This window comes from Globicephala melas, chromosome 18 (genome assembly GCF_963455315.2).
Source record: "Globicephala melas chromosome 18, mGloMel1.2, whole genome shotgun sequence".
Classification (NCBI taxonomy): domain Eukaryota; kingdom Metazoa; phylum Chordata; class Mammalia; order Artiodactyla; family Delphinidae; genus Globicephala; species Globicephala melas.
Genome location: NC_083331.1, coordinates 64748236 through 64773498, shown reverse-complemented (window position 1 = coordinate 64773498; position 25263 = coordinate 64748236). Strand labels below are relative to the sequence as shown.

At 42.4% G+C, this 25263-nt stretch overlaps 1 protein-coding gene across 3 annotated transcripts in view; it reads right to left on the bottom strand.

The window, feature by feature from the left end:
- CLDN10 (claudin 10) overlaps nucleotides 1–25263 on the bottom strand; it is a 99824-nt gene that overhangs the window by 14533 nt on the left and 60028 nt on the right. For 2 of the 3 annotated variants that reach the window (XM_030856623.3, XM_060288044.2), the window contains exons 1-3: nucleotides 7456–7694; nucleotides 1041–1202; nucleotides 871–952 (exon numbers count right to left, since the gene is read on the bottom strand). In XM_030856623.3, coding sequence (XP_030712483.1) covers nucleotides 871–952; nucleotides 1041–1202; nucleotides 7456–7675 — 464 coding nt within the window. In that variant the 5' untranslated portion in view covers nucleotides 7676–7694. Of the gene's footprint in view, nucleotides 1–870; nucleotides 953–1040; nucleotides 1203–7455; nucleotides 7695–25263 lie in introns of those variants that run through there. The other variant, XM_030856624.3, reaches the window with a different exon arrangement.

Sequence of the window (25263 nt, the reverse complement as noted above, 5' to 3'; positions counted from 1 at the left end):
GAATCCCCAGCCTGGATGACAGCAGTACACATGCGGCTTTCTACAGAAGTCTGTGGGAATATTCTCACAGAAGACAAAATATTTGATCTATTATTATTTCTAATTTGGTATTCCTTGGGTTTTCCCAATGCAAAGAAATAAGCCTAGAGAAGCTATAAAAAGCAACAGCCCATAATTAAAAACCAACAAACAAACTGGTCTGTAAGTGCCAAACCATTCATCCGCAGCTGTGACCGGTCGCATCTGGGTGTCTGTGCCACTCTTACGCCATTTTTTAAAGACCCTGAGTCATGTACAATCTCTTTACAAAGGTTTATCAGGTGGCACGTGTTAAGGCCGTGGTCAACAGAACAAATGTAAAAGGCTAACTAAAAACGAAAAATAGTATTTCATTCAATATCACTTAAACGTTTCTAATCTTCAGGATCACAGTCTCCGTTTTCATCTCAATGCCTGAGATTGAAGCTGGCCCAGAACATCTGGCAAATATCATTTTGGATGGACAACAATCGAGGCAAGCTCTTAGTTTTCTGCCGTCATACTTTATCCTTCTTTCCTCCCCACCTTACACCTCTCTTGCACTTTTCCTCTACGTGACTTCGTACAGTAGATGACACTTAGCATTCTAAATCCTATGCCTTGAGCTATTTAGAGACAAGACACTACGTAACCCTAATGCAGTGATTCGATGCATCTTTTGCCAATGTAGCATGTAAAACGTTTGCTCCTGAATGATGTCATCCAACATCATTTATCAGTATGTCTCACTTTCATGAGCCATGGAGGAAATTTATGTAGCTTAATTTAGAAGATGATTTTATATCCATTTCCTGTCAGCCACAAGCATACAGACTTAAGAAGAGTACTTACTTTTGCTCCACGAAGAGGGGATCAAAGAACTCTGTTGTGATTTTGTTTGCATACAGGGAACACCCGGTCATGGAGCACAGCCCTGAAGAGCATCAGAAGGAAAGGGCTGTGATTACTGGTGTTTCATGAACATCCTGAAGCACCTTGTTCGGAAGAAAGTTACTATTTACCTGACAGTATGAATACAATCCCGGCCAAACAAGCAATTTTAGCTTTGGCTTTATCTGAGCCTCCGACTTTGGTACATTTCATTCCAAACAGGGCAAATATGGAACCAAAAAAGCCCAGGCTGACGGCGGCAATCATAAGTCCTCTACATGCCTGGATATAACCTGCAATTAGAGTAGGTCATTTACATTAACATAAAACATGTGGTTGTCCAGGAAGAAACTTTCATTTTACACTGTCCTCGTGAATGAGTGTTCTGCTTTCCAAAAAAATAACCATAATGGTTAAAACATACGTTAAGCAAGAAAGAAAAGCAAGTGAATCTGTATGGAGTGCCTGTTCTATGTCACACACTTTTCAGTTTGGCACATGCATGATCCTCAGGATATATCTCTGAGTGTTATTATTCCCATATTCACAGATGAAGAAACTGAGGCGCACAACAGTTGCATAATGTGCCAGAGACGAGTTAGTAAGGGGCTGAAATGGATTCCGTCCAGCTCTGACTACAAAACCCATGCAATACTGCCTTTCACCCTGGGAAACCTCATCTGCCACTATCTCAACCCTGTTACTCCTCTGCACGTCAGACCTTTAAAACAGATGTTTTAATGGTTTTGACGTTGTAATCTTTATAATCGAGCAGAGCTCCCACAGAGTCACATCTTCTAATATTAGTGAAAGATTATAAATGAGACTGACTGGAATGTCATCATGAACCATGAGAAGTCTAAATCAAAATGTATTTTCATGACCTTTTGAAAATTTTCAGGGCACACATAATAACATTGGGTTTAAATAAGCACTGGTTGGTTCCTAGAAGAATATTTTATAATTATGAAATTAACTGTTTGCATATAAATGGACGCTTTCAAAGTATCCTGAAAGCTTGTTCTGTTGGTTTGTTTGATCATTCCTCCTACACCATTCATTTTCTTAGTCACATATTTTTATTTGCACAGCCAGGGTGATGGTAAACTTCAGCCTGGCTTTTGTCCAGACACTAACAAGTTTTAAGTTAACAGGATTTAAACTAATACATTTTTACCACATGCCGTCATTTTCATTTCAGACTGAAACAGTGCCGTATTTCAATCTGAAATAATGACAGCACATACTGGTGTGTTCATTTGTTAAGCCAATGAACGTACATATCTCTCAGGTTTACATTTGGCATTAAACTTTTTAATATGAAAAAACTCATAAGTGCCAAGATACACCAAGTCATTTATTATTGTGTTCGGGCAAAGTCAATGATAGATAATAATTCTAAGGTGATGATAATCATATATTCAGGGAATAATGGGGAAGGTGGCCTCCAGTCTATGTTTCTCAGGGAAAGAATAAAATTTTAAGTTTCAGTCCTACCCCTAGGATCCGTTGTGAAGAGTACCCAGAAGATGCTCTAATTAACTGAACAGATTTAGGTCCCTACAAATGCAGAATGCAATGACAGTGATCTTCTATTTTATAGGGTGAACTACTTCCAGACAGAAAATAATTTCCCTGATGGTAAGGCTGTCAAAAACAGCAAAAGAAACTTATTTTTAGCAAAACAGGATAATGGAGGCTTATTTTGGTAGCTATAGTAGTGCTGCAGGGCTATCTGTGTCTCTGCCGCTGAACAGTGACCCAGCTCTATTTTAAACTTCAACCCTCAAGTCCCCCAACCAGAACCCAGGGAGCAATAGAAGCATAGGGGGAGGAAGCCTGTTCCTTGCAAGATTAAAGACAGTCCTCCAGGACAACCACAACTGACTCATCATTTACCACCAGAGCTACTGGGACAGTGTGGTTTCATTATTTTTTGAGATTTGTTTTAACCTGTGGTTTTGAGGTGTTTTAGCTAACTCTTACTGCAATCCTAAACAGACAACAAAGTGTGTGTGTGATATAACTTCTATCCTATATTTAAAAAACTATTCTAGAAAACCTTATCATGCACCATAATTTGCATTATTTTAGGAATCTTACAGGCTTTACGTACAGAAAACACACGAGCCTTGCAAAAGGTTAAGTCTATGGTCTGATCACTAAGAACATAAAACACATTTTCCCAAATGGTACACAGTGGTCAGAATCCCAGGCTGATGAATTCAACCCTTAATGTGACTGGAAAAATAACAGTAGGCTTTAAACTTTAACCACTACTCATACCATTTTTTCCCCGAGTGTCTCACTCAGTTCTCCGGTCTCAGCCCTGGTACCTACAGCAGGATCAACTCTGCCCTCTCAGCACAAGAGGAGAGAGAGAGAGCAGGTTCTGATGAGGTCAGGTCTTTCCTCAGAACCAACCAGAACCCTCATTTGGTGGGGAAGGTAACTCTCTCTGATGTGGGAACAGTAGCGATAAATTGCTAACTCATCGCATGCATAAAAGAAGGGTTTGGAGTTCCCGGAGATAAACTCCACCGTCAGCCATAGATGGAATCGAGTTGTTGGTAAGCCTGAGGTCTGTAAATTAGGGGCTACCAGTCCTTAAAACACCCACAGACTCAAGCCTTGGGTGACTTCCCACAAACTCTCTCAGAGTTTATCTTTTGCAAGGCAGACCTCTACAACCTTGCTTTTTTTTTAACAGTTCCGGAGGTCAAAACTTATAAGTAACACCCTCAAGTGAAGTGGTGGTAAAAACCTAGTCAAGAAGGCCATTATTTTTGGCAGGTCTAATTTACTGACACCGTTAATAGCTAATTACCACATTAAAGTGCTGGGGCATGAACATATTTGCTCAGAAGTTCTCTGAAGTATAATTTATAGGTAACTCCTTTGGAAGAAATGGCAAACATTCCCACTAACAAAAATAGATGGCATATACTAAAAAAAAAAAAAAAAAACCTGGCTCAAAATGTTCAGCTGCAGTTCAAGGGGTGCTTTGAAAGGAATATGGGTTAGCAATAAACAGAAATCACCAGCTCATTCAACGGTGAGTTTTTCAATTAGTAAATTACTGTGACTTTAAATTAATGAATTCTGTTGGAGGAAAACTTCAAGGTGTCCCTTAAAAGTTAAAATGGTTTTCCAAATGTACCTTATTTTCCATTTCCAACTAGCAAAAATGAAAATATCCACTTGGTGGAGACAATTCCCTCGCAGTACGCCTGGTAGCTTCTGCTTGAAAGAAGGAAAAAAGGACGTGCTTTCTCAGGCTAGTAGCTTTGCGTACTTTTTGCAAATCCTTGGAGAGAAGGGTGGTATGAGGGGCAGACATGAACTCTGAATTTCACCTCTGGTTCTTCTATTTACCTGCTGTGTATCCTCGACTGTATTACCTAATCTCTCCAAGCCTGTTTTCTCATCTGTAAAACCCAAGGATAACAGCACTTCCTTCACAGGAGGAATATGAACCAAGCGTCTAGTGAATGGTAGGAAACACATCAAAGCTTCCCTTCCATAACACTAAGATTGATTCTAAGCAGAAATTACAGTTGGAATCTTAACATGGCATAACATTAAACCTGCACATTTAGCTTTTTCCTTGTAGGGAGAACTGGGGTAACAATGATACCCCCTGATGATGAGCAATCAGAGCTTTGACCTCACATAGGAGATTCAGAATAATGACTCCATCATCTGTGTCCAAGAGGCATGTTCTTCCACTTAAGACTAGATGCGAGAGCTGTGAGCCTTCTCTCTCCCTTCTTGGATTTTTCTGCTTGGTTTAAGGAGAGGACTGGCCTACTCAAGCCTGTGGTCACCACAGCCCCTGGCAACGTGGCTTTCTCCCTCCACTTCTAGTGCAATAACCAGGAAATCCACATGCAGCGTGCTGTAGGCAGGGCCTGCCTTAAGCCCAGCAACCAGCAGATGCGGCTGCCCAGAAAATACACGGCAGAGCGCGAACAAGCAGAGGGGCCTCCTCTTTGGGGGAACTGACTTACCTCCACATGAAAATGTAGCTGTGTGGTTGAACTCCCCCCAAATATTATTCTGAGAGATGATGAAAAGTAAGTTTATAACTTTGTGTTAGGCAGTGCTTTCTTAAGCCACAAAAGGCCAAGCCAGCAGGAAGAGACTGATAAATGCGATTATAATACACATTTCAATGTTCTGTATGAGAAAAGACATCACACGTTTAAAAGACAAGCCATGGGCCGAGACTGCAACATATATAATAAATCAAGGACTGATATCCAGAATTAAAAAAAAATCATTTAAACCAAGAGGAAACAAAAGAACCATGGGCATAAGATATGGACAGGCAAGTCACACACACACAAAAAGGGTCAATAAATACATGCTAAGGTGGTCAAAATCACAGTGATCAGGGAATAAAATAATAACATGATAGGATGTCACCCATTAAACTGGATGAAGAACTTGGTGGTGAGAATGTGGAGAAACAGGTATTCTCATACACTGTTGGTGGAATGTAATTGGACGATTTAAACTGAATAATAAAATGAATATTCTACTGCTCTGACAATACTATTCCTCAGTACCTACACTACAGATACACACATACGCACAAAGAGGCAAATAGAAAGGTTTTCAGTAAAGTGCTAAGAATAGTGAAAATCTAGGAAGGGTCCAATGTCCAACAATGGGTAAGTCGTTAAATAAACCAGTTTGTCCAGAGTAATGAATACCATGCAGTTGTTAAAAAGCAGTTACTTCTATATGTACTGACTCGTAAAGCTATGTTATTAATTTTAAAACAATGCAGAACAAGAGGTGAAGTCATTTACGTCTCTTAAAGTCATTTTCTAGACACACGAGCACACGCGGAAGGCCATTTTGCGAGCTGGGTTGTATACAGACGTCACGCCTCCTCTCTAGGGCTGGATGGTTGAAGGCTACGCTCTCCTTCCTCCTCATTACCCCACCTGTCCCCAAATATTGAGACCATGACGTCCATTCTCAGCTCAGACACATAAGGTGCACACTATTCTGCACCCAATAACCTTCATGGACTATTCATCTCTCCATCCCCTCCCTTGTCCCCCAGCTGTCCTGTAGAAGGAAGCATACCTATCTGGCAGGCTATCTCGGTGACAGTACAGTTACAACAGAAGAATGTGTTTAGGACAGTAACTGTCAATCCCATATTCCTGAATGTAAATCACAGAAACAAGAGCCTGCCTGTTCAAACATCTACCTGGATGTGTGCTCTGCAGCGCACAGGAAATTCAACCGTAATTCTAGGGAATCAAGAGCGTACCAGCTAATTATTGTACACACACCAGGACACAGACCCAGGTGTCACTCATCTAAAACCAGACACGTATTCCCTTATACAGAGTTTCCATCAAATACCTCCATCGAGCAGCAGTTTGCTTTTCGTGGCAAGCACCGTCTTAGGGGGATTAAATCTTGTCCTTTATTTACTCAGTTATGCAAATAAAAGCTTGCAGAGCAGTAATAAAAGAAAAAGAAAACACCTCAAATCGAGAACTAACGTAAATGACTCTCAAGTTTCTGTCGGGATCCATCTAGTCACGTGCTGTAAAATCCTGGAAGAAAGGAGCCTAGGACTTGAGCAATCAGCGTGACCGGGTTGACATCCACTGTCAACTAAAAAGAGCCAGTCTGAAACTAAAAAGAGCCAGTTTTCTTCGTGAACACCTGTTGAGACTAAAAAGAGCCAGTTTTCTTTGTGAATACCTGTTGTTCTAATACAATACAGTATAGAGCGTCGCTAGCAAGAACTACGTAGAAAACAATTTACTAAAGAACAACGCTGAGGGAGACGCTGAGAACGGGCTTGGGAGGCGCGACACAGAACTTGTCAGTCTCCCGCACAAGATTCCTGCTGGCCAGAATTCTCTACTTTCTGCGGCACAGGCTAGGGCTACTTACGTTCCTAACGTTTAGAGGCAGAGTTAAAGCCCAGCAGACTCATTTGTAGATGCGGGCCGGGGGGGTTTGGAGCGGGTGCTCCTGCAACGTTTCCTTTCCCCCCACACACACTTTTAAAAGAACTAACGAAATGGCTAAAGGGAGTTCAGAGCAAGCAGATTTCACTCTGACAAGTCCATTTTAATCAGAATCCAGCCCTTCTAGGTAGTGCTGGCTGGAGAAGACAAGCCCCCTCTCGTGACTCCGTGTCCTAACAGTCCCCAAGAGAGGGGAGTCCCACTGCCCTGTCCTCAACTCTCGAGACAACATAGCTGCTTCCCTCCATCCCCGTCGCCTGAGAGTCACCTACCCCACCCAGGCCTGTCTGCGTGCCCCTCTCTCCCGCCCCGGGGTTCTGGGCTCGGTCAGGCGCCCCCCGCGGGACAGACGTCCGGGGAAGGCGGGCCACGGGCACCGGGGACTCTCCCCGGCTCCTTCAGGCACTGAGGGGGACAGCGGGGCCGGGTTTTGGAGGAGTCCGGCCCGGGGGTCCCGCCGGGGGTCGTTGGGTCAGCGGGAGCCCCGCCGGCAGGCCGTGGAGGAGCGAGGGGCAGGGGCGGGGGGCGACGGGATGCAGACCGTCTAGAGCCAGCATGGAGGGGAAGTCCTTGCAGTTGGAGACGCCCGTGGAGTCGGTAACGCACATCTTCCAAAGGTTGGCCCAATAGGTGGCGGTGGTGATGACCGTGCCGTCGATGGTGGACACCTTCCAGTAGTCGGTGGGCAGCGTGGAGGACACCAGCACCCAGCCGGAGATGGAAACCATGAAGGCAATGATCTCCGACGCCGTGCTCGCCATGCCGCCCGCTGTAGCAGCGCTCGCTCTCGCGCACCTGCTCGGCGCCGCGACCCCCGCTAGCCCAGCCGCGCGGCTCCGCCCCCTCCGCCCCCGCCCACCCCGTCCCGCCCCGCCCCCTGCAGGCCCGGCGCTAGGGGGCGCGCGCGCGGACCCCGGGACGCGCCCTCTGGGGCAGAGAAGGCTCGCGGGGAGCTTTTACGGTCGCCACCTGGGTTCTCTCGAGCCAGCTGGCCCGGCGCCCGCGGTCTGGAGGAACGCACGCCTGCGCGTCCCTGTGGCCCCCCCTCCTCCCCGCGCCCCCATCCCCGGGGCCGAGGCACAGCCGAGATCGGCTCTCCTGTTGGACAGACTGGCAGCCGGACGTGGACAACTTGCTGGGTTCGGGCCCTCTCCCCTCCCCTCCCCTCCCCTCCCCAGCCCTACCCATTGGCAATAGCTTGGCTTCTAGGATACCTTGTAAAAGCAGAGCAGAAAAAGCCTTTTGTGTGCCCGGAAAGGACACCAACTGCTAACGCAGCCCTTGGCCCGCTGAACTCTACAGGTGTAGTGCCACGCTCTTTTGAGTGACCCAGTTCGGCTTGTCAAGGAGGGATCACTACGGTTCTGGGCTCGAAGTCGGCCTTGCGCTAAAATTCTGCAGTTCCTTTTGACCCGGCGGTATGCGGAAGGTCACTGTCAAGAGGTGCGTGGCACAAACCGACATTCAGAACAGCAGCCCATGGAGAGCACAGGCTGCGTCGGGGCCTTCTTTACAGTCCTGGTCGTGACTGTTCCAGCCACAATGCTGGCCTGCTGATACCAACGTACTACACGTAGGACGTGCATTTAAGACGTTTCTCCTGTGGGTCCCTTCCAGCTGCCAGTTCTGAGTCTCTTCTATGAGCCGATGGGCTGTCACAGCTGCTCTGTATCTTGTTTAACTCTTTTTTTACCACCTCCACCTTTTGCACCTAATTGAGGGATAAGCTCATTCCTTCATTGCTGTTTCAAAGCAAACTTAAAGATCAGGGTGTACTTTTGGCTCCAGAGTTCACACAGTTGAGCATAAATGAGAGAAAAAAGACTGACTTTATTATGGGTTTATTATTTGTCCGTTTAAAGGTCTTGCAGTTCGTGGTATTAACTTTCAGGATTTACTTCTTCCCCAAAGTAACCAAGGTCTAAAACCTCTAAATCAGATCTGCTATAATAACGCTAGTTGCTAACCCCCAAACTGCAGGGACACTTTGGTTCATTGTGAAGAGTTTCTCAATTCCCCTTTGTCACTTAAACAAAACAAAACAAAACAAAACAAAATTGGTACAGAATGAAATTAGAGGTGATTCAACATCTGTGAAGAAGAAAGGAGGTTGAATTACAGAAACACCAAAATAGATTTGGGAGGACCATTGGAGATTGTATGGTTATACTCCACACTCAACAAATCATTCTATTTCTTTTTGAACTTCTGAATTTTATTTTATTTTTTATACAGCAGGTTCTTATTAGTTATCTATTTTATACATATTTGTGTATACATGTCAATCCCAACCTCCCAATTCAACCCACCACCACCACCCGCCCCCCACCCCCCACCACTTTCCCCCCTTGGTGTCCATACGTTTGTTCTCTACATCTGTGTCTCTATTTCTGCCCTGCAAACCAGTTCATCTGTACCATTTTTCTAGGTTCCACATATATGCGTTAATATATGATATTTGTTTTTCTCTTTCTGACTTACTTCACTCTGTATGACAGTCTCTAGATCCAACCACGTCTCTACAAATGACCCAATTTCGTTCCTTTTTATGGCAGAGTAATATTCCATTGTATATATGTACCACATCTTCTTTATCCATTTGTCTGTTGAAGGGCATTTAGGTTGCTTCCATGACCTGGCTATTATAAATAGTGCTGCAATGAACATTGGGGTGAATGTGCCTTTTTGAATTATGGTAGTAGGATTGCTGGGTCATATCGTAATTCTATTTTTAGTTTTTTAAGGAACCTCCATGCTGTTCTCTATAGTGGCTGTATCAATTGACATTCCCACCAACAGTGCAAGAGGGTTCCCTTTTCTCCACACCCTCTCCAGCATTTGTTGTTGGTAGATTTTCTGATGATGTCCATTCTAACTGGTGTGAGGTGATACTTCATTGTAGTTTTGATTTGCATTTCTCTAATAATTAGTGACATTGAGCAGCTTTTCATGTGCTTCTTGACCATCTGTGTGTCTTCTTCGGAGAAACGTCTATTTAGGTCTTCAACCCACTTTTTGATTGGGTTGTTTGTTTTTTTAATATTGAGCTGCATGAGCTGTTTATATATTTTGGAGATTAATCCTTTGTCCATTGATTCGTTTGCAAATATTTCTTCCCATTCTGAGGGTTGTCTTTTCGTCTTGTTTGTAGTTTCCTTTGCTTTGCAAAAGCTTTTAAGTTTCATTAGGTCCCATTTGTTTATTTTTATTTCCATTACTCTAGGAGGTCAATCATCCTGTTTCTAGAGATAATATTCAGTTCATGCTCTCACCTTCTGGACTTAAGATTCAGTGCATGGCAAGGTGTGTGTTCTGGTTCTGTTTTGTACTGACAGCCTTTTAGCAAGTTTTTGTTTCTATTCAGCCCAAATCTGGCTGTCTTTAACATCCATCCACTACCATGATTTGCACTGAGACGACACAGGGTAAGTCCTACTTTGGGACCACGCAGCAGCTCTTGGGAAGTGTGTTTGTGTGTGCATGGCCATCTCACGGCTTGTGTGAATGGGAATACGGGTGAAGACCCGTTTGCTTAGTGGGATGCAGACATAGTTCCACTACTGTGATCCTCTTGGTCCCAGTTTGTCCTGTTGTGTCATGTTGGGTTCATGGTGGGGGGGGGTCAAGCTTAACACTAGTTTGGGAAGCACCTACCTAACCTCATCCTTCTCATCTTCCCTTCTATTCAAGTCAGTCACCTTTGAGTATTGACAACAAGTGTCCTCTATTCTTTTGTATGATTTGCCTTTTTAAAGTGCTTTTATTATCTTGGTTTCTTGTCCTCCAGCATATTTCCACTATTATTTCTGTGCCATATTTCTTTCTGAACGATATGCTTATTTCTAATCCAATTTACTATTTAGACAACACAAGAAGTCATGAACCAGGACATTCCTATGGAGTTTCCTAAAGTTAAAATTTGCACAAATGTTGGTTTTATACTTTATTTCCTGGTCTTGTTTGAGTGTCTTTGTTTGCTTGTGTCTTCCTCATGGTAGTTTCTCACTAAAATTGTTGATTCATTTTTTTGCAAGACAAAACCCTGACTTACTTTTGACACAAAAAAGTCTAGTGTTGTGACCTTGAAGACTCACACAGCTCCTAATTTATCAACAGATTGGTTGTAAATTCCATTGTTTGGAACCAAAGGTACATTGTTTCACAAAAAAGAACTGTGAAGACTGATTCGTGTTTCAGACCATTTCCCCCAAATTTAACAGATAATGTAGTTTTACCTATTGTATTTAAAATATACACAAACCCACCGTTGCAACATAGCTTCCAGAGGAAACAAATTTTGAATTCTAACTTGAACCTCCAAGAAAGACCCTCTCTCTGCTGCATCACCAGACCGTTTAAGCCAGGATCTCTGGAGGTGGCTCTGGTAGTGATTTTTCCAAAGCTTCTAAGGTACAGCCAGGTTGGAAACCACAGCACTGATCAGTTGAGACGCATGTATATGTGTATGAACAGTCAATTAAGCAAACCAGATGGTGTGTGTCATAGAGAAAAAGAATATTCATCTGTTGGTTGAAAACTTTGAGAAAAGAAATATTCTTTTACTGTAGAGATGGTAACACACAGCTTCAACTTAAAAGGGTTGAAAATACCACAAACAACCCATAAATTATGACCTGGGTGGCAGCACTATTAGTTCTTTTGCCAGCTGAAACAGACTAGGGTCGTCATGCCTGTGGACTTGATTAATTTTCTTTTATTCTCTGTCTGTTCCGTGAGGTTTGACAGCCCCAAACTTCTCTTCCCTGGCATGTACTGCATATTAACTGCAGAGAGTTACATTTAGAACCCACAAGTGCCTGACCAAAGGATGAAAAATGTTAACTTTCTTTAATACCTAAACAATATTATGTAAGGAATCAAGCATTTACTTTAGAATGTCTTACATCTTAAGCTTTTCAAAACTAGTTTAGTCAGAAGAAACCACATAATCCAACATAAGAATGTCCAGAAAAGGAAAATAGACCGAATAGATTTTTTAAAAAGATGTATAAATGACCTGTTTCACTTTAAGATTCTAGAGTCCCAAGTAACCTTTGCAGTTGATCTGCAAACCCATTTACAGAGTACCTTTCAACTGATAAATACTTCTTTATTTTCTTTAGGATTCAGCTCACTGAAATTTTTATTTAACTATTCATAAAAAACCATTCTTAATTTAAATATAAAAGTGAATACAGTTAGAAAGTTACTTCTCCAAATTATTCAAAGTAACCTCTTAATTAACAATGACTTGGCCTTTACAAAAAACTGTAGTTTTTTTCCAATATGAAAAGTACTAATGTATCTATAATAAATTTGACATGAAGACATTTACTGTCCTGAAATATATTCTGAGCCTTTGCACTTTTGAGACCTAAACCACTGAGATTTAGCATTGGAAGTTATTTCTTTGGCATTGTTATGGTTATTCCCTCACCCCAGGGTTGTTCAGGAGTGAAACCAGTTTAGCCGACTAAACCAGAGATTTGCACAAATTCTTTGAGATTCAACTCACCTGCCAAACCACACAGGTGTGCCTTTCAACAGCTCAAGGATTTTCTAAGCATCAAATTTGGTTTCAGTATACATTAGCTCCTTCCTAGATTCCAGTGAGGTGGCATGCTGACGATGAGGTGGGAAGAAACTAAAGTCCTGATAAACACGGTATTAACTAAAAAAACAACTTCTCAGGAGCCAAATATCGTTAAAGAAGACATTAACACCGATACTAAGATAGGAAAATAGCATATCTGTATTCTTGTTCCTTCATTTTCTCTAACACTCTTCGTTTATCTTAAAGCTCTACACTAATTCTATGATACTTGTAACTACTTAGCATGAAAGCTGCAGCGTAGGAGGAGTAGTTACGGGAATGGATACTCATGCTTATCATTGCATCATCGATCACATATGTGTGTATATATTTATAAAATTTTTTTGCAAATTATAAGGAAATAAACTGTCTTATTTTGACATCTGGTACCCTTTGAGGCTGTACTGCATCAGAAGATGCCATATATATCTTATGAACTTGTCTTTCATACATTCATTTGAAACACACTCATTCCCAATTCTTGTGACCGAGCAGGACCCCCTCCCCCAGAGCCTCTGCTGTCGCTCCTCTCTAAAGTACCCAGATAATAGTATCTCATGCATCTTTCCTGAGTTTTTCAGATGCTCAAAACCACCACCAAATGGAATAAATTAACTCCTTGATGATCATGAGCCCGCAGACCTACTGGTGCCTAAGGATTGATAAAGTTAGCCACTCTGTTACCTCATCATCAACCAATCAGAGAATTGTGCACGAGGTGATCACGTACCCTGTGACTCCACCCCCAACCAGGCCTTTCAAAATGCTTTGCTGAAACCCTTCCGAAGGTTTGGGGGGGTTTTTTGGGTGTAAGCCCTCAGTCTCTTTGCATGGCCCTGCAATAAAACTTTCTCTGCTTCAAACTCCGACTTTTCCACATTGTTCGGCCTCACTGTGCATTGGGCGCATGAACTTGCACTTGGTGACATTCTGAGATGTGTTAGGACTGTCTAGATTTCTCGAGCACCTGGAGAGGTAAGTTTGGGGCCCCATCAGCTCACAGCTGTCTTGGTGAATACTCCTCCAGCCTGGAAAGACTCTCACTCTGGGATGCTGGAACTTTCTAGGGCTTGCAGATGGGTTGGTTGTATTTTGCTGACCAATAAGCATCTTATGGGTATTAATTCAACCTACCCACCCAGGCTGGGCAGGAAGTAAACCTATGTGGTTTAGGCAAGTCATTTAATTGCTCTGAGTTGCACCTTCCTCATTTGAAAAATGAAGGAGTTTGTTTTTTGTTTGTTTTTGCGGTACGCGGGCCTCTCACTGCTGGGTCCTCTCCAGTTGCGGAGCACACGCTCCGGACGCGCAGGCTCAGCGGCCATGGCTCATGGGCCCAGCCGCTCCGCGGCGTGTGGGATCTTCCCGGAGCGGGGCACAAACCTGTGTCCCCTGCATCGGCAGGCGGACTCTCAACCACTGCACCACTAGGGAAGCCCTATCTTTGTTTTTTAGGAGAATGGCTTTTATAATCAGAAACATTTGAACAGGGTACCTAATGTCCTCATTTAATTTCATTTTGTGACTATATCTTGTAATAGGTGAATTGAAGTTCATTAATATGCTATTTAACAATGTCCTGAGCAATGCTAATTCATTATATCACAGTTTGTATCTAGAATATTTTTCTTAAACTGTATATATGTGTGTGCATATGTATGTATATAGATATGTGTGTATAAATATGTGTGTAGGCACACACACACACAAAACAAACAGGTCATTAGAGTACTCCTGTCTTCTCATGCTTTAGGTCCTGTACCGGGCTCTCAGCCAGTCAGAGCTAACACAGCTGACTCCAATATGAATGCTTTAATGAGCACCCATCCTTCTACCTTGCTAGCCTGAATTGGGGGAGTTCTGTGGTGTGTGTTGTTTACTGTGCATGACCTACGCTTCTTACATTTGTTTTCTGATTGAAGTTTTGACCCATATTAGCCTACAAAAGGTGTGCCCCAATTCAGATGTTAAAATGCAAGTTTGTTTTTCCCCACTAGGTATTGCCATGTTGTTTCTGGAATGGCTGTACCCCATGGCATGCTCACAGCAGTGCAGGATGGTTCTAGTTTTCTCATATTCTCCCCAAACTTATTTTCTCTAACTACATAATTGATACATTACTGTAAAACCCAAGTGTATCTATCTCCAAAGTTCATGTTCTTCTATTTAAATGATAAGTCATCCAAGTTTTGAAGACATTCGAAGACATGTTTTTAAAGATTAAACATAGAAACACTATAAATTTGCAGACATTACTGTAACCAAAGTTAAAAGATAAGTCATTATCTGAATATTTTTTGGTCCATTACTATTTATTGCTCTCCTCAGCCTCCTCTTACCTGATTATAAGAGAAAAATAGGGGTGTGGTAAGAGAGAAATTTGGCATATTGCACTGAGGTGTCAGAGAAGCAGGTATGTATGTGTGTACATGTGTTTGTGAGTGTGTGTGTATCACGTACACAAAGGGCTAAAGGAATAGAGGCTAAGAGATGAAGGTAGAAGGGAGACAAGAGTGACACGTAATAACAAAGGAAGATGTTTTCTCTGTAAAACATTGATTGGAAGTGAAGGTGATAAGGGTAGATGGCAAAGGGATTTTTAATATAAGCTTGTATGTCTGTGTGGAATGAGTGGGGAGGCGGGACCACTGACCAGCTCCTGCTTCATCGGGTCACTTTAGCCATCTCCATATATAGACATATATCTGAGCACTGGAGATTTAATGCATCTAAAGAGTAATATTAGTGCTGTTCTTGTGTGTTTGGGTTGATGAGGAAAAGGTAGAACACAATGACTGAATTAGGCATTTGGGTCATGTCAGCATGACCAACTTCTTTGCTTTTTTCGTTTTGAGTTAAATTGTCCAGGTGTTGGGAAAGAAACTTGTAACCACAATCTCCTCATCACCAAATAGTGTGTTTTAATTGCTAGGTGTGCCAAAAATGCAAGTTTTCTTGCCCACTGATTCTTGCCTTCCATTTCCTCTACCATATCCTTGAAGGCAACCCCGGCTGCCAGGGAACTTGCTGGAGGTGACTTTAAGGAAATGACTGAGAAAACAGAGGTGATCAGAGACGCTGAACATCACTGAAGCCTGGGATGAATGACCAGTTATGGGAATAGTGGCCTAAAAAAGTGACAGCCAGGAAGTTGTTTTGGCTTCTAGGGGTTGGAAGAGATTGGAGGAGCCAGTGTAAGAGGTTGGGATTCACTGCCGTGAGAAGATTAAACAGCCCGTAGAGTTCACCCAGGTTTTGCTCCTGTCTCGAAAACAGCATTATTCACTCGTTGAAACAAATCATAATGCATTTATTGAGTGCCTGTTATCCTCCAGGCATCATCCCACACAATGTAGACACGGTGAACAAAACACACAAAATCTCTGCCCTAACACGTCTGACATTCTACTGAAGGAAAGAAGTACAAGGTACAAAAAAGATTTAGTATAGCAGATGCTATATGCTAAAGAGAAAGCATAAGCCCGCAGGGAAGGGGGATGTTATGCAAAGCGTGTGGCATGGGTAGGTGGGTTACATTTTGGTTAGGTGGCCAGAGAAGCTCTCCCTGAGAAGACGACTTTTGGGTAAAGACCGGACAGAAATGAGGGAGTGAGCCATGTGTATAGTTTCAGGCAGAGCATTTCTGGATAGCGAGCGCATCTGACCTGACCAACACTGGGGAGGCTGGAGTGGCTGCAGCAGAGGGAATGAAGGGGAGGGTAGTGGGAGATGAGGACAGAGGTAACAGGGTGTCTGCGTGTGTCCACGTGTGTGTGTCCATGTGACTGTGCGTGTCTGAGTGTGTGTGTCTGCTTGTGTGGGGGGGCAGGGGTGCATGTAAATCTGGGCAGCTCGTGGACAGCCCTGTAAGTCCTCATCACAACTCTGGCTTTTACACTGAGCGTGACGGGATGACATTGGCAGGTTTTGTGAAGAGAGGGGATATCAGACTTGGGTTTTAGGATCTCTCTGAGAAGAGCCTGGAGGCAAGTCAGTGCAGAAGCAAGGACACCTGTTGGGAGGTGAGTTTAATAGTCCAGCTGAGTGATGATGGCGGCTTTGACCAGACTGGACATGGGGTGGTAGGAAACGTCAACTTTTGTCTTTTGGATCTATTTGGAGGGTAGAGTTGACAAGATTTTGCCGATGACCGGCTGAGATGTATGAATGAAAAAGAGAAGTCAAGGAAGACACCAGGGGTTTGACCTCAGCCATTGGAAGGCTAGAGTAGTTTCCTGAGATGGGGAAAGCTCTAGATGAGCAGGTTTGGGGTTAATATCAAGAGTTCATTCAGTTTTAGACACGTTGAGTTTGGGGTGCCCAGTAGACATCCAGGGGGAGAAGCCAAGAAGACAAATGAATCTACAAGTTCAGGGCAAAGGTTCAATCTTAAAATGTACACTTTGGAGTCTCCTGTGGTTAGGTGGTATTTAAACCATGGAACTAGCCAAATCCTCTCTGGCAGGAGTGTAGACAGAAAAGAAAGAGTCTAGGAGGCAGGGAAGAACCAACAAAGACTGAGATGGTACAGCCACCTAGGTCAGAGAGAAAACAGGAGAGACGGTTCTGGAAGGCATGTGAAGAAGCTGTTTAAAGAGGAAGAAACGGAGTGATGTCAGGCAATGCTGAGGATGAAGCCACGGAAGACTGAAGAAGAAAGACCACGGAGGTCCCGGAGGTCCTTGATCGGAGCTGATTTGTGGAGAATGTGGGGCAAAAACCAGATGGGAGTAGGATCAGTGGACGGTGGGAGGGAGAAATGCAGCCGGGAAGAGGAAGCAGCTCTTTAAAGAGAGGAGAGAAATGGCGCAGGGACTGGAAGGAAAGTGGGATCATGAAAGGCTGTTCTCTTTTTAAATTCTGTATTTTTTAAGATGAGAGAAATAACCACATTTTAGAGCTTCCTGTTGGCCTGTAAGGTGCCTTTGTGTGAATTCAAAAATGTTCCCTTTCCCCTGTGTGGCTGCAATCCCACACCAGGGCACGCAGCTGGGAGAGCAGAGTGTGGGCCTCGAGTCCCACACCATAAGCAGCCACTGTGCTCTCATGTGGTTAAACTCTATATGAAATAGAATTCTATAAAAATAGTTCACATGGAGCTTTTCCATCTACATTTATGTCTATTTGGCTTTGTAGTAAAATACAAATTGGTTCCAGGACCGCAGATTCCAAATCTGCAATCGCTCAAGTCTAGTAGTCTGCCCTCCATATCCGTGGATGTGCAACCCACAGATCCCGAGGGCCAACTGTCTAAGTCTTAGTTTGATGTCATTTAAAAACAATATGGTACACATATTTTACAGTTCTAGAAAATGGGAGTTAGAAAGTACTTTGAAAATTATTTAATTCAACATCTTACAGATGAGGAGACTGGAGTCCATAAATGACTTCTTAATGTATATTAAACTGTAGAATGTATATTGGAATATTGTATCAATTGGAATAATATGTTGTGTGTGTTCTTCAAACGTGTGAATTCAAAAAATGATCCAAGTTGAAGAAAAATCTGAATTATAATCAAGGTTTGAATACTTAAAAGTTGAAAACTATTGTATTTCATACAGGTTCTCCTCAGTGATATATTAGTGCCCATAAAATATTTAACAAGTATGTTACTAGGAGGGTTTTTCGTTTGTTTCAGGTTAATGCAGAGTCATCTCTACAAATGGCTTTTGAATAGTAACATGAAAAAAAGGGAAATAACAATGGAATTGTATGCTGATAATAAGGTAGACAGATAATAGACACACCTCTTTCTGTGGTTCAAAGCAATAGCTGTTTCTGTTTGATTTGGCTTTGTGAAGAGTGAGTAAAAAGATGTAAAGAACAAAGTTGATGTCATGTTTTGCCTACAATTATTATAACTGCCACGCCTCTAGGATTTCGGACATAAATCTTTCTGACAAACAAATATGCCCTAAGATGACTACTTCCCCACATATAATTCACCCATATATGTAATCCTATAGAATTAAGCGATGTTTTGTTTTCCCATCAAAAACACTACATAAGGGTTTCCCTGGTGGCGCAGTGGTTGAGAGTCCGCCTGCCGATGCAGGGGACGCGGGTTCATGCCCCAGTCCGGGAAGATCCCACATGCCGTGGAGCGGCTGGGCCCGTGAGCCATGGCCGCTGAGCCTGCGCGTCTGGAGCCTGTGCTCTGCAATGGGAGAGGCCACAACAGTGAGAGGCCCGCGCACTGCAAAAAAAAAAAAAAAGAAAAGAAAAAAAAAGAAACACTACATGAAAGATTATATTGTGATTTTTTGACATGGTAAATAAAGCATCCAGTGTAATTTGTTTAAGCAAACTGAATGATAATTGTGTTAGTTAGTTTCGAGAGTTTATATACTATAGAGGAGAAAAGGAGATAATAAAATTCCATTATTTTATACTAATTTTCAGATGCAATTGGAAGGATCAAATAAATTAAAGCATGGATGTTATAAAACTGGATGTATTATGGGTATTTGATAAATAGTTGTTGAATTTAATTAGTCAAAAAGGATAAATGGCTTAAAATATTGGATGGAATGTTAAGCATAAACTCTGAAAAATTGTCAATGTTTAATTTTTATTTGCTCTTTCAAGTAAGTTATGTTTTTATTTTATTTTATTTTTTTGCAGTACGCGGGCCTCTCACTGTTGTGGTCTCTCCCATTGCGGAGCACAGTCTCCGGACGCACAGGCTCAGCAGCCATGGCTCACGGGCCCAGCCGCTCCGCGGCATGTGGGATCTTCCCAGACCGGGGCACAAACCCGTGTCCCCTGCATCAGCAAGCGGACTCTCAACCACTGCGCCACCAGGGAAGCCCAAGTAAGTTATGTTTTTAAATGATGAAAAATCATGTCCTTTCAAATTACAATCTTGCAACAAAAATAGGGCTTTATTTTATACTTCAAATGATCAAATTAATCATCAGATAATTGTTTTTTGTTTTTAAAAACCTATTATATATACATATATATATAAATAATATACTTATCACTAAAGAATTTTTCTACAGATCGTTAGGAATCACACCATATGGAAACGCAGTGTGTTTTTTTCATTTGTTTGTTTTGCTCTGTTTGTAAGCAGAGTCGATTACCTATCATCTGCCAGGAATAGATACATGGTAACTTAACTCACAGATTAGGATCTTAAGTTTCTTTTATCCTTTTTCCTAACAGCAAATTAATTTTGACGTTCAAGATGCTTGTTTTCACTGGTTTAGGGAAAAGCCCAGCTTGGCTCTAAGTAGTGTGCATCTCCACAGTCTTACCTATTTAAAAATGATACTGTTCTTCTTTCCTCACCGCATGGAAAGCTCTAGCTGACTCAGTCTCAGGGCACAAGATTTCTCAAAAGGGTGGATTTTAGACCCCCATATAGCCTAGTGTTTGCTTTACCTAATCACTGGACAAACGTGGGGCTTTACTGATTATGACTTTTTTTTATGATGGTTATGACCATGACTCTGACTTTGCTATAACTTTTTTGATCATTTACTGAATGTCGCATACATATTTCTAGGGCATGATTATTTCTGGCTAGAAGGGCCAAAGATGAACCACATTTGTGACCACAGTTCAGAATTACATTGCCTTTTGAAGTATATACATTCAGATTCTAAATCAAATAATCCTTACATACATGAAACAGTGGAGTTTAAATGGCATCAAATCTTCCTCCTGCCCCTAATTCCTATGGTTTTAAAGTAATGAACATAGAATACCATTTTTACATATGAAAACCAGAAGGTCAAAGCAGTATTGGAAGTTTTGCGGGTTTGGGTTTTTTTAGTCATTACCCTTGGGTGCAGTTTACGGAAATAGAACTGGACTGGCATTTAAAGGACCTGGCAAGTGGGCTTCCCTGGTGGCGCAGTGGTTGAGAGTCCACCTGCCGATGCAGGGGACGCAGGTTCGTGCCCCGGTCCGGGAGGATGCCACGTGCCGCGGAGTGGCTGGGCCTGTGAGCCATGGCCACTGAGCTACGCGTCCGGAGCCTGTGCTCCTCAGTGGGAGAGGCCACAACAGTGAGAGGCCCGTGTACCGCAAAGAAGGAATGGGAGAGACAGAGAACGAGAGAAATAGGGCTGGAAAGAAGGTTCAAATACGAAGCAATAATGGCTAGTGTGATGGCGTCATTGTACACATATGGAACCAGCAGCAGAGTTAGAATCGCTGAGAAATCTTTCTCACCACTCCAGAGATTTACCCTTCAGTTCTCAAGTTTTGCTCAAGTTTTGTTCGTCTTTACCCCCGACTGCCCCACTTCCTCCTAGTTATGTTCACTTGCTTCTGTTTGCCTCTTTTAACTGGAAGCAAAGAACAGTAACCTACAGCCTGGTCACTCCCTGTCCCCAGTAGCGTTAGAAGGAAAGGCAGGGTGGATTTCGGTTTTATGTGCACACGGTCTGATTCCCTTGGGTCTATTCTAGGGCATTGGTGCCTATGTTTATTTTCATGGCTGGAATTAAGCAATTTGTAGAAGGTCCCACAGAAGGTTAATGACGGAGGACCCAGGGTTAGCATGCACAGCTGCTGATTTCTCAGCATGGGCCCTGGGCCTCCGGGCCCTGTGGCTGCCCTGCACGGCGTTCCAACTCACACACTTGTCAGCTGCAGGGGACTTCCTCTGCCCATTGTTGTGAACACGTCCAAGAGAGCCTACATACCAACACCTCGAAACTTTAAAAACACTACATATCTCTTTCAGTTCTAAACAAGAAAGTGTCATGGGGTCAGTAGACGTATTGTCTGTGTCGGTGGGGAGACGCAAGCTTCCAACAAACATGAAACGTCTCTCAAGCTCTTAAGTTAGAGATGTGATATTTTACAGGTAAAAAAGGGAGCCAACTCTAAAAATCAATATCATTTCTTGCAGCCACTAACCAGCATCTAATCTTTGTTTAGATTTTTTTCCCCCAAAAGGCTTCATGTATGCCATGTGTTTCTTATTTAGACTAGCAGTTAAAAGTAATCTTTTATAATTTAATATACATCCTGCTAGATTTCAGCGGTAAACCGTTCTTAATGGTAAATGTTTTTCAAAGGATCAAGAATATCCTTCGGAAGCTGGATAAGAACCAAAGGACTCATAGTCATTTGAGTTCAAAATAATGAGCATCTTCTTAGTTCCACAGTTTTTCTCAAAAAAAAAAAAAAAAAGAATGTGTAAATCTTGTCATGACAATATTCTGGAAAGGTAGAAAATGTAACTTCCATAAGAAATAGGACTATCTGGTAATTAGCTTTTATTCCCCATTTACCTTTATGTATAATTAACGCTCTTAAATAATGCGACAGCTTTCTTTCAGCTGCACATTTCTAATTGAATATTTTTTAAACTTTTATAAAGTCAGATTCATTTTATAAACAGATCGATTTGGCTCTGTGAGCTTTACACCAGTGAATGTGGCAGACCTTTTAAAGTCAGATACCAACTAGAAAATGATCATTTCAGAGAAGGTGTATTGAAAACTGCGTATTCCCAAATGTCTCAATAGAAATACTGAATGTGAAAACAGATTGGAAATCCAGTCCTATCACCAGGCTCCTCAGCCTTCCTTCTGTTATTGCTGTAAGATGTACGCGTGTCTTCGATGCCTTTGTACCCTCCATTTTCACATAATTGTCCCCAGACATTTTTGGTGGTTGATTGATCTGGTTTTCATCGTTGAAGAGCGATACAAAGTTTCAGAAACGTAACAAAGTTTGGCATGATTAAATGAGTATTTAAAAATCGCCTTGTTGGTCGTCTATAGAAATGAAATATAAGGGGGTTTGGGTGTTGCCATAAGGGGTAAAGCAGAACAAGGGTGTTGGCTGTATCAGGGGCAGAGGAAAAGGAGGAGTCATGGGCCCCCAAAATCCAGAAAAGAGAATGTTGGTAAAGCTGTGCTCTAGAGAAGATGAGATTGAATCTTACGGTCAGAATAGGCGGAAGCTGGACAAGATACAGCATGGGAATTTCAAGGTGAATACACACACAGACCTTGCAGTCAGATGGGGTGCATGATGAGGGGACGTTTGGCCGGTCACAAGCAGAAATCAGCATGATGACTCAAATTATAGCACTCTATGATCATAAGGAGGGTAGGTATGAGCACATATGAATTCTTAGAAATAATTTGGCAATGGGTCGGAGATTTGTAATTAAATGAAACTGGAAATAATGCTTGGTTATTGTTGCCATGTTGGTTCCCTATCAAAAATGTATGCAGGTCTTGGCAACGTCCTTTTAGACTGGTGCGTAAAGAGGGACTGTGAATTCCGTTCCTGCTCTCACTTAGCTATTTGTATGTTGCTACTAGAGGATAGAGTTGTGTCCTAAGTAATAAAACCACCAGTGACTAATCAATTAGCAAATGAAGTTTCAGTGATTCTCTACTGTTGTTGGTTTTCATTTTCAGGGGCTAGAAATCAATTAAAATGGTGGTGTTTTCCCTGGGTAAGTGTTCATTGTAACCATGCACCAGCACATTATCTGGTCTGGTAGTCGGGATCATAGAGATAGAAGCTGGAGTTTGGAATCCAAGCCAGTTACAGAAGCAAGAATAAGCTGCTATATGCATAGGACCTTCAAGTTTGGAAGTGCACAGTTCAAGTTGTACCTTAATTTATACATTTTAAGTACAGAATCTGGTTAAACGGATTTCTGTTAAATAAGGGACGCCTATAGTACATTACCACCATTGCATTTTTCTTCTATTTCTCTCCTTTTTTGGGGGGCCACACCATGCATCATATGGGATCTTAGTTCCCTGACCAGGGATCAAACCCACATCCCCTGCATTGGAAGAGTGGAGTCTTAACCGCTGGACCGCCAGGGAAGTACCTTGCATTTCCATAACCTGAATTTATGAAGCCCACCAGTACTTCAGCACGTTTGGCACATCAGTCCCCTGAGAAAGTGTCTACAAACCACAGACCCAACCTGAGGGACTAGCTGAGATCGGAAATCGCATTATCCCTTGTTCACAGTCAGACTGCTTCTCGCATGTAAGAAGAGCTGTATATACCAAGTGTTCAAAATATGAACAATTCCAGCTATGGCCAAAAAACCCAAAACAACAACAAAGAAACCCCATGATTACCTAAGAACCACCCACACACAGGGTCTGAACTATATTGCTTCACGGACATTCTTTTTTTAAATTTTTATTTATTTTTTTGGCCGCACTTCACAGCATGTGGGATCTTAGTTCCCTGACCAGGGATCAAACCCGTGCCCTTTGCAGTGGAAGCATAGAGTCTCAACCACTGGACCACCAGGGAAGCCCTTCCCTGGTCATCCTTGAAGCCAGTGGTAGAATGGAAACACACCCTAAAATGAGAAGATTGCGAACAAACGTTTTTTAATCCCATTTAATGTTGAATTTGAAAATGTCAGTTTAATTTGGTTTGGCTGCCCAAAATAGAAAAGCGTTAGCTTCAACTTATTTCTTTACTTCAGCAATAGGCTGGCTCTACTCTGAAGAAGCAAAAGGCTCTTAATTAGCACTCACACAATAGGACTCAATTCATATGCACATGCCACAGGAATAACCTTTCTGCATTAAATTACAGCAGGTGTGAAATTTAATTTTAATTTTGCTACTGGGAGCAAACAAATTTTGTGAACTACGGTACTATAGTTCATGAAAAATGTGCGCCCTCTTTTGGATAAAGAGCGTTAAGACATTTCAATGTGAACTTTAAGTCAATGGCTTAAAAATAAACATAGTTTTGTTTTAAAGACTGTGGGAAAAGAGAAGAAAGAACAGATGTGACAGACACTGCAGTGACAGCACTAATGGGGCGGCAAGGCAAAGATTTTGCGACCGTAAAGCAAAAATGGTCATCTGGAGGACCCAGAATTAGAGGTTGTCTGATAATACTGCTACTATGACTAATAATTATTATAGTTATTACTGTGAATCCAACGTCGTACGAAATGCTTTATATAATGATCACTTTCTGAAGAATTGAGAATTGATTTGGTTTCAAATCTTCAATAGTTTGACGTAAATAGTTATTTAAAAAAAAATTTACTGAAGACGTTCATAAGATTGGCAGGAATATAATGAAACATGGGTGGACCGATTGACCTACAATGTCCCTTCCAGCCTAAGATTCTACGATCCTGTAAATATCTTCTTTCTTTTGACTTTAAAAAACATTTTCTTGAATTTAATAACAAGCTATCTTGGCAGTAGATTCATATTGTTATAACAGTGTGTGGGTTTTTTCCTTTCCTATTGAGAGGAAAAAAACAAACCCAACATTTTCTGTGTGTTTTCCTGTGTAACCTTCTATGTAACAGATGCTGCTAATTGCTGGGGATATGACTGGAATTAAAAAGGGAAATACAGTTTATTTGTCATGGAGTTTAAAATCTAGTAGAGGAAACACACAGTACTCAAAGGATCCCTCCAGTGACTGTAGAATTATGAACTGAATCAGTGCTCTGGGTCAGGGAGAAAGTTCCTGAGGAAACGGGCTGGAGCTAGGGCTTGATGAATGAGGTGGAAGGCTCCTGTGTGGTGTACAAGGAGAGCCCTGCAGACGGAGCCAACAGTCTGTGTAGGGACCCATGGTGGGAGGAAATCAGAGCAAGACCAGTGTGGAGGGACCAGTCCAGCTGGGCTAGCTGCCAGCACTGCTAGACCTTGAAGACTGTGCTGGGCATTTTGTGTATTTACCCTTCACCTGCATCGCCTCTAGGCCTGAACTTTGCTCCATTCTTCAGGGCTGCCCAATGAGAGTAAGGCCCCTGCAGGTAAGACC